At 40.9% G+C, this 10,011-nt stretch overlaps 1 protein-coding gene across 1 annotated transcript; it reads right to left on the bottom strand.

Moving 5' to 3' along the window:
- Window positions 1–6,424: 6,424 nt before the first annotated feature.
- On the bottom strand, window positions 6,425–7,027 carry LOC149151401 (uncharacterized). Its single transcript, XM_089443145.1, has one exon. The coding sequence runs from the start codon at window positions 7,025–7,027 to the stop codon at window positions 6,425–6,427; it is 603 nt and encodes a 200-aa protein (XP_089299271.1).
- Between the last annotated feature and the right edge of the window lie 2,984 nt (window positions 7,028–10,011).

Raw genomic sequence — 10,011 nt, 5'->3', positions numbered from 1 at the left:
CTCAAGCTCTTCTTCTATCAACACTCAATAGTTGTCCTGATGATGGATCGCTGTTGGGATTTGAAATGTTGACAGAAATAATGGTTTTTACTGTGGGTTCTCCGGTTTCTAATAAAGAAGATATTAACCACAGAAGTCTTAAATCCAGAATCATTTCCCTATGCGGAGGGGATACATGGAGTGAAATCATTTTACTCGAAAAATTTAGGGTGAAGATAGCAAGAAGAGCTGCCCCTATCAAGCTCTTCTTCTATCAACACTCAATAGTTGTCCTGATGATGGATCCCTGTTGGGATTTGAAACGTTGACAGAAATAATGGTTTTTACTGTGGGTTCTCCGGTTTCTAATAAAGAAGATATTAACCACAGAAGTCTTAAATCCAGATATATTCATGTACATCCATATGAATCCAAACCATTTATACACAAATAGCAAAAGTTTTCATTTATATAGCAAGTAATAGTGCATATAACCAAAATAGCACTTAGTGCAAAACATCATTAAACCAAAAATGTTACAAACATCAAGAAGCAGGCTCTAAAAGGCCTTTCTAGTCCAAAATAACATGCTAGATCATAGTATTATACTACATCCTACAATGCTACAAGCTACAGCTATAGCAAATCAATGATCAAATCATCAATCATCATCATCCTCCTCCTCCTCATCCTCCTCATCCTCATCTAAAGAATGAGTAGCATCCAAGTCTACAATGGGATTACGGCTTGATTCCCCAGCCCTGATTGGTGCTTCTGATATATCTGCCTCTACATCCCGTGGAGGTGGGTCCAAGTCCGACCAAGAAAGGTCTTCAAATGTTGTTGGTTGACTCTCCACAACCCATTCTAATGTTGGATCAAAGTCATCCAAGACAATCTTGCTTGTTTCAGGGGTTTTATTCAGCAATTGATTATGCCTCAACCTAAGGTTGTACTGAACAAAAACCATGTCATTCAACCACTTTTTCTCCAAACGGTTCCTCTTCTTAGTGTGTATACACTCAAACACACTCCAATTCCACTCACACCCTGAAGCACTACATGTCTGACTCAAAATTCTAATTGCAAATTTTTGTAATTGAGGGCATTCACTATTGGAATTTCTAAGTCTGACATGTTAGAAACCCTTCATGCACTTTACTAATTTATTCCTACCTACTTGTTATGTTAATTAACAAGTTATTTACCATGTAAATACCGGAAATAAATTCAAGTACATGCTCAACACATTACAGATCATCAACTGAAGGAAATAGAAACAAGCACACAAGTGACATCGTTGTTTTTGGACTAGTGTCCCCAGAAAAACCCAATGCGGGAAAATCAGTGCAGCTATCTGAGGGTTTGATTTATTAAGCAATTTCATAATACAATCTAGGTGCCAAATCCAGCTCACCCAACAGAGAAAATTCTCGACAGTAGTACCTCTCTACTCGGAAGCAGATATTCCAGCTGAAACCCCAGATAAACACTCTGGCAGCTCCACAGCTCCAATCTGCCCCACGAAACCCCAGCGTCAGCCTCTAGAGGCACTGCGTCAGCCCTCTGGCCCTTTGCATTACCCACGCTGGCCCTCTGAGGCACTGCGCAGCTCCTGGCTGCCTTTGCGTCAGCCCTGGTTGGCTTTGCGTGAACCCTTGGCTGCTTCTGCGTCCCTCTCTCCAGCTATTGTGCTAATCCTCTCGGTGCTATCTCTGCCTCTCTGCTTTTGTATTCACTGCCCCTCAGCTACAACTCTGATCACTCTCTCAACTTTCTCAGCAAACCCAGCCCCAGAAAGAAATCTTGATCTCTTGTGTGTCCTCCAAGTGACCCTCAAGCCTCCTCTTATACTTTTCTCATTGACAAATCAACGGCCGAGATGAAGTCCCTAATCAACGGCTAAGATTAGATCTGGCTTGATCCATGACTTTTGGACCATCCTAACATAGTTTTATATTAATTCACATTAATATTTTATTTTCCCTAAGTTTAGACTTAGGCACTCCATTAAAAATATTAATTATTTTAATATCTCCCAAACTGTTTAGAATCTGCCCAAACCAAAACCCTGTTCTCATGTTGTCATTTGATAGATATTATCTATATCAGCTGCGTAATACTCTTCTTTGGCTAGTTCTGTATATCTTACTCCTTATGATGGATCCATGGGAACAATTACTCTCATATTTATTCCTTCAAATATCATTTGTCTCTTCTTTGAATTAATTATGGCCTTTTCTGGGTATTGGAGATCTCATGTGCCTTAGCCTCTCCACCAATTTTCGTGGCTAGAGCACACCCAATGCTACCCCAAATCAACACTCCCTCTTAGCGAGGATTATGCTCTAGTAATACTCCTCACTGAGTATCACCCTGATCATCTGGCATCGATCCCTGTGCTGATGCTAGGCCTGTTGCCCATCATCTGCATTGTGGCATCCTGTACTGCTACCCATGGCCCTACCACTGCCACTGCTACATCTATACTGCAACTCCCTTTGCATCCGTGCTGCTACCCATGGCCCTGCCACTACCATTGTTGCATCTGCACTGCAACCCCTCTCATCATGTTGCATCGTGCTGCCCATAGCACTACCACTGCTAATTGTTGCACTGCAACCCAGTTACTAAGAAGTAAGTAACTGATCTCCCAACTCTAACATCTTCGTCAGGCTAGAAACACTCTTGATGTTGAAGTTCCCTCTGTCACTGACAAGTGCTCCCTCTCTGACTTCTGCATTGCTGCAACAACTTTGTACATCTCGCACCGTTGCACACCTCTCTGTGCCATCCTGCACTGGTGCAACACTCCCGTGCTTCTCGCACTGCTGCCTCATGTTGTCCTTAGAATCCTGCACTGTAGCTCCCTTTGTCGTTCCATCCGCATCCGCCTCTACTGACAACCGCCAGTACTGCTACTTCTCTTCGGGGCTTCCGTAGCAAGGTATAATCCAAGAGGTTAGGTACCTTGAGGATCCTGCCCCTCATCGCCTGTATTCCTCCTGACTATAGCTCGATGTCTCCCCACTTCTTCTGAAGTGGCACATGAGCACTCACGGCACAGGCATTGTCTGCCTCCACTTCCTTCTCTACCCTTGCTGGCATTGCCTTGGTCTCGGAGACCTCTCCCTTACTCTTCTTTCTTGGACACTAGGTCGCATAATGACCCAACTCCCCACAATGGAAGCATTTGACCTTGGAGAGGTCCTTCTTCTTCTGTTTCTCCTGCTTTCTCTCAGATGCTAGGGAAACATCCTCCTCCTCCTCCTTGATTCTGATCCCCTTACCACTGCTTCCCGCCTTGGTCAACCTTCTGATCTCTTTTTGGCGAAGAGCAGCCCACATTTCCTCCCAATCTGGAAGGGTCGCCCTGCCCAGTATACTCTGGACAAACACCTCACAGTCTTCTGAGACTGTGTTCAGGGTTGTTCTCACCATCAATTTTGGATCCAGCATTGCCCCTATGGAAGTCAGTTGATCCTGGATCTCCTTCAATCGACCGAGGAATGGATCGATCTGTTCTCCCTTGTTCATCTAGTATGATCGCAATTGATTTTCTAGTAGCATCTTCCTCTGCATAGAAGTATGTTGATACAACTTGGTCAGGGCCTCCCGCATCTCCTATGTCGTGTTCTTCTCGGCAATATGTGGTACTATATGATCCTTGACCCCGTCAAGGATGATACTCTTAGCCCTCGCCATTGCATCCTCGTACCTGTCATTATCAGCCGAATCAACTAGGATAGCTATCTTCCTCAAGGAGAAGTGCTTCACACAATTCCTGTCTAGTACGTCTAAGATTCTGGCCTTCTAGATTACGAAGTTTGAGGCTCTGTCCAGTCTGTCCCGGTCTCTTACTCCGTGTAGTGCCATTTCGTTGCTCCTCTACTTCCCTCCTGGAAGTTCTTGGTGTGACTCCCTCTAAGCCTCGATTTCCCTCCTGGAAATCCTTCTGCCAATGTCGAGATGCCCCTCTCCAATCGTCTGTGCAACTGCAACACTGATTCGGATTCCTTGGCTAGAAATCCGCCTCGGCAGCAACTCCCTCTACCTTGGCCTTGCCCTGTTAAGTACTGTTCTGGCTACAGTACTCCATCAACTCCACTCTGCAACTTACCCACAGCCTCCTAAACCCCAACAAACTGAAGGTTAGAGCTCCTAAGCCCTGCGCAATCCCGGCACCCACAAATCAGCCTCCTCAGCGAACTGCGTTAGCGCACCTAGCCTCTGCGTGGCTCTACATGAGCCTGCCTTTGTCTCCCTCAACCTCTGTACTGCCTCTTCCTAGCTCAAACTTGATGACGCAGGCACTGTGTCACCCCTTCCTTGTTGCTACTCTGCTAGGAACAGCTTCTGTCACTCGAGACAACTGTTTTCTGCTATTGTTGCTCTGTTTGGCTGATGTCCTCAGTTTTCCTATGATCTGAAACCACCCTCTGATACCATGTTGGAATTTCTAAGTCTGACACGTTAGGAACCCTTCATGCACTTCATTGATTTATTCCTACCTACTTGTTCTATTAATTAACAAGTTATTTACCATGTAAATACTGGAAATAAATACAAGTACATGCTCAACACATTACAGATCATCAACTGAAGAAAATAGAAACAAGCAAACAAGTGACACCGTTGTTTTCGGACTAATGTCCCTGGAAAAACCCAATGCGGGAAAACTGGTGCAGCTATCTAAGGGTTTGATTTATTAAGTAGTTTCAGAATACAATCTGGGTGCCAAATCCGGCTCACCCAACAGAGAAAACTCTCGGCAGTAATACCTCTCTACTCGAAAGCAGATATTCCGGTTGAAACCCTGGATAAACACTCTGGCAGCTCCACAACTCCAATCTACCCCACGAAACCCTAGCATCAGCGTCTAGGGATTGCGTTAGCCTCTCTTTGGCCCAGCATTAGCCCAGCGTCACTCTGGCTTGGCCTATGTCAGCCTCTGGAGGCACTGCGTCAGCCCTCTGGCCCTCTAAGGCATTGCGCAGCTCCTGGCTACCTCTGTGTGAGCCCTGGATGGCTCTGCATGAACCCTTGGCTGCTTCTGCGTCCCTCTCTCCAGCTACTGCGCTGATCCTCCCGGTGCTATCTCTACCTCTTTGCTTCTGTATTCACTTCCCCTCAGTTGCAACTCTGATCTCTCTCAACTTTTTCAGCAAACTCAACCCCAGAAAGTCTAAATCTTGATCTCTTGGTGAGTTCTCCAAGTGACCCTCAAGCCTCCTCTTATACTTTTCTCGTTGACAAATTAACGGTCGAGATTAAGTCCCTAATCAACAGCTAAGATTAGATCTGGCTTGATCTATGACTTTTGGACCATTTTAACACAATTTCATATTAATTCACATTAATATTTTATTTTCCCTAAGTTTAGACTTAGGGACTCCATTAAAAATATTAATTATTTTAATATCTCCCAAACTGTTTAGAATCTGCCCAAACCTTTTCTGGGTATTGGAGATCTCATGTGCCTTAGCCTCTCCACCAATTTTTGTGGCTAGAGCACATCTAATGCTACCTCAAATCAACATTCACTACCAAATTGTTGCCACCAATAGGCTGCAAAAGGAGTGAAAGGAAAAAAATTATTAGCAAATGAATTTGAAAGTTAAAATCAAATGAGTAAATTATTAATATAAGAATTTACAAATTTTAACAGTTTTTACCTGGGGGCTCTTTATTTCTTATAGCCATAGAACTTCCAAAGGTACCAAGACTCTCACTAAAATTCAAGAGCTTGTTATGAATTTGATCTCGAGTCTTGGAATCTGGGACCATGCGCTCAATGCATTTATATAATCCCCCTAAAACCTCCCCATCAGCCTCAAAATTTGTAGTGCAATGGTACCTTCAAAATTCAGAGAACAAAAACATATTTATCAAGTCAACAAAACTAAAAGCTAAAAGCTAAACTTAAAACTTAAAACTTATAAGCAATGAGAATTGAAATCCAAAATTACATAACTTGGATTTAGGTAGTAGTTGGTTGCATGTAAAGGTCTATGGAGTTGTTTTTTCCATCTTTCATCAATGGTTCTCCATAGAGGAATGTACTTTTTTCTCTTTTATCCCCATATGTTGATTTTATTTGTTCCTTGGCCTCATAAACAAAACCCATCATATTTATCACTATCCACCATCCACAAAACTCTTACAAGAGGCTCACTAAATAGCACAATCTCCTCTACCTTTGACCAAAATCTTTTGTCAAATACTTGGTCAACCATCTGTTTCCCATTTGCCTTTTTGCTCCACTGAGATGAATTTCATTCATCACATGAAAACATCTTCCTCAAGTTTGTTTTTTGTTGAACAAGAGATTGCTACGAAAGGAAGTTGGTTGCAAAACGTGTGATGGCTGATTAAACAAGCTCTTTACCACTTGTGTGCTTTCTCATAAGGTTCAAAACCCATGAGTGGTTGTAGATGTACCTGGTTATGGTTTTGCATCTTCCACACACTTCTTCACCCACTCAATTTTGCCAATATCCTCAAGCATGAAATCCAAACAATGGGCTGCACATGGAGACCACCAAATGGTGGGGTGTTTTTCCTCCAACATCTTTCCCGCTGCAACATAGTTAGAGGCATTATCTGTGATAACTTGTACAACATTTTCAGGGCCTACTTCCATAACTACTTCATCCAAAAGATGAAATGGAAATTGTGCATCCTTCAGCTGATCAGATTTATCAACAGATTTGAGAAACATAGTACCTTTTGGACAAGCAATTAAGAAATTTAGTATGGTGCAAGATCTACCATCAGTCCATCCATCAGACGTAATTGTGCATCCTGTTTTGGTCCATGATTGCTTGAACCCTGTAAGGTACTCTTCTGTTCTTTGGATCTCATTTTGTAAAAGTGGCTCCCTGGTATCATGAAAGCTAGGGTCTTTGATGCCTGCTCCACATGAAGCTATAGCATCAATCATGGGCTGATAATATGTAGAATTAGTAACATTAAAAGGTATGTCTACATCATACCACCATCTAGCAATGCATTCATATGCGCAACCTCCTTCTCTATTTTCTTCCATTTAGCACCAAGGGCTGGTTGATAACCAGGGGTGATGTGGGGTACAAAGAAGGAGTCAATCCTTTTACGAGTTGTTGTCCTCTTCAAGTTTAAACCACTTGAACTACCCTCTCCAACTTTAGAAGGGAAACTAGAGGATTCTTCAAAACAGAGCACATATGCCTCAAAACAGGATCGCTAAACATGGCATCATCCTTTTGACTTTTGGCTATATCTTTTTCAAGTCTTTTGTTTCTCCCCTTCTCTTCATTGTAGGATTCAATTAAACTTTCAATCTCTGCTTTGAGATCATCAGAAACATTTTCACAAGGTTTTATTTGCCCTCTCCAATGTGCTAGGTGTTCTTTGATTCTATGGATCCCCCACCCTTAACTTTTTTCCTACAATAGTTGCAGACTTTTACTCATTTTTCATTTAAATGACAGTGAACCCAAGCTGGATCAATCTTGTTTTTGGGGCCCATGGGGAAGAATAGAAAATTTTACATAGAAAAACCAATTGTTTTTAGAATTTTATGACATTTTTTTAGAGAAAAATAAAAGAGTAGAAACAATGAAATACATGGAGAAGATCTATAAATTTTGAGAAGAGAAGAAGCTCCAACCAAGATGAAAATAAACTCTTCAATAAGCTCCAAAATCTCCTTCAAAAATTTGCCAATGAAATCTCTCAAAATGACCCTGCAAATTACAATAAAAGAAATCTGAAATTCTGAATTATGCACTAAAAAACTGGGGTTTTAAAATTTTAAGAGAAGAAAAAAAAGAACATTAATGGTTGAAAAAAATACATCGTATTTCCCTCTTAATTTGCTAAAGAAAATCAACTCCAAACTCCTCCAAAATCAGCTCTAGAGAAGTCCCTACAAATCAACATAAAAAAATTGGGGTTTTTAATTTTTATGAGAAAAAAAATAGTTGATTTTTAGAGAAAAATCGAATAAAAAAGGGGTTGAAATTTCCTTGATTTACCCTCTAAATATTTTGGAGAGAATCAACTCCAAAATCAGCTATGTAACAGCCCCAAAAAAATAAAAATAAATTCTTCCACTAACTACAAAAACCACTAAAGAAAACCCAAAAATCTCTGGGAAAAAATAAATCTTTGAAGTAGCTCAAAAATCTTCCAACCCAACAACTCTCCAAGACTCCAATCAGCTCTTCAAATCTGCAAAAATCTCCCTCAGAACAGCCTTGCAAAAAACTCTCCAAATTCTCCTCACCGAACTTAGCTCAAGAAATGCAAGAGACTCTAATGAATAGTATGAGTAGAATAGAGGGGTTGGGGGTGTTTAAATAGCTTTAGGGGGGTGGCTAGATTAAGTTTAAAAATTAGGAAAACTATTAAAAAAAACCAAAAAAAGCCTTTTTTTTTACTGTCTGACCGCACGGCAATGGGACTCGCGGGCTGGAGGAAGTGGTCTAGGACCATTTTCGATTTGGAGGGCCAGTTCGGACCGATTTTGCCTCCAAAACGGTCGGATCGGTCGGTTTTTCCAGAACCGGTTCAGTTCCGATAACACTGGTAGGTCGAAGTTGTGAAGTTGTTGCATCACTGTCAAAGTTGTGAAGTTGCATCAAGGTCGAAGTTGTGAAGTTGTTGGGCTAAAGATATTAAAATTGTTAGATCAAAATTGTAGTCCTAAAGTTGGGTCAAAGTTCGGTTGTTGAGAAGCCAAAATTTTTGGAGTGTCATTGGGGTTGAAGCTGCTAGATAAGAAGAGACTACTAAATCATCTTGGAAGGTTGACTTGGTGGAGGAGGAAAGTATGTTGGTCTAGGGTCTTGGTCTATCTCATTTGAATTACTGAAAGAAGAGTTCTTGATTGGGTTTTCCCTTATATAGGGGTTTTTCCCTGGTTGTGTGCCTACATCTGGTGTCCTTGATCTTCGTGTTTTGGTTTTGGTAATTGCTTGATGAACTAAGATAAAAGAACATAAGAAAAACAATAATAGCTCAAAGAAATCACAAGTAATTATCAACAAGATAAAATCTTTCTGCCTTTCTGATTTTCCAACATGGTATCAGAAATCTTCATGCCTTCTTGATTTTCCAACATGTTTTTCCCTTATATAGGGGGTTTTCCCTGGTTCTGCACCTACATCTGGTGTCCTTGATCTTCGTGTTTTGGTTTTTGTAGTTGCTTGATGAACTAAGATAAAAGAACATAAGAAAAACAATAATAACTCAAAGAAATCACAAGTAATTATCAACAAAATAAAATCTTTTTGCCTTTCTGATTTTCCAACATGGTATCAGAGTTAAGGTGAAGAAGAAGAAAAAGGCAGCCTGGAGATCTATTGAAGGAAAAAGGAGATTGAGAGAAGATCGTTAAAGGGATCATTTAAGGGGATAAGCCGACTATCTACAAGAACTATGTCTAACTCAATGAAGCGACAAAACAAACTAGAAGGTGCCTCCAACTACAAGCATGGAAAAAGAGGATAGATCTCATCCTTGAGAAGAATAAGTTTTGGATTTAGTTCGAGGAAAAGTCAAGAAGCCTACAGATGAATCAAGTGAAGCAGAGAAAGCAAAGTTCAGAGAAATCAAAATATTGGCTATGAACCAAATAGTGGATGGAGTAAAGGACAACCTCATTCCATATATATCCAACATAGATTCCACACAAGAAATGTATAAGGCTCTATTCAAATTACTCACAATCAAGAACATTGGTCAAATTGCAAGCCTCAAGAATGAATTAAGAACTATTAAGATGACGCAGGACAATACTGTGGCATCCTTATTTAGAAGGATATCTAAAATCAAAGACGAACTTCAAATAATAGATGAAATTGTACCAGAAAAAGAGCTCATGATTACTGCCCTTCTAGGACTACCAACATCATGGAGTGTCTTTGCATCAGAAATCAACAGTTGGAAGAATACTCCAACATTCGAACAAATGTGGAATGCATGTAGTCAAGAAGAAGCCAAAATATTGTTAGTAAGCAACAAGGAGGATGAACAGGAGAAAAGGGA

Source organism: Pinus tabuliformis, chromosome 9, assembly GCF_031772625.1.
Source record: "Pinus tabuliformis cultivar Carrire ecotype Pingquan chromosome 9, CPIR1, whole genome shotgun sequence".
Lineage (NCBI taxonomy): Eukaryota > Viridiplantae > Streptophyta > Pinopsida > Pinales > Pinaceae > Pinus > Pinus tabuliformis.
The sequence above is the reverse complement of the archived record's forward strand: the minus strand, read 5'-3'. Positions and strand labels throughout refer to the sequence as shown.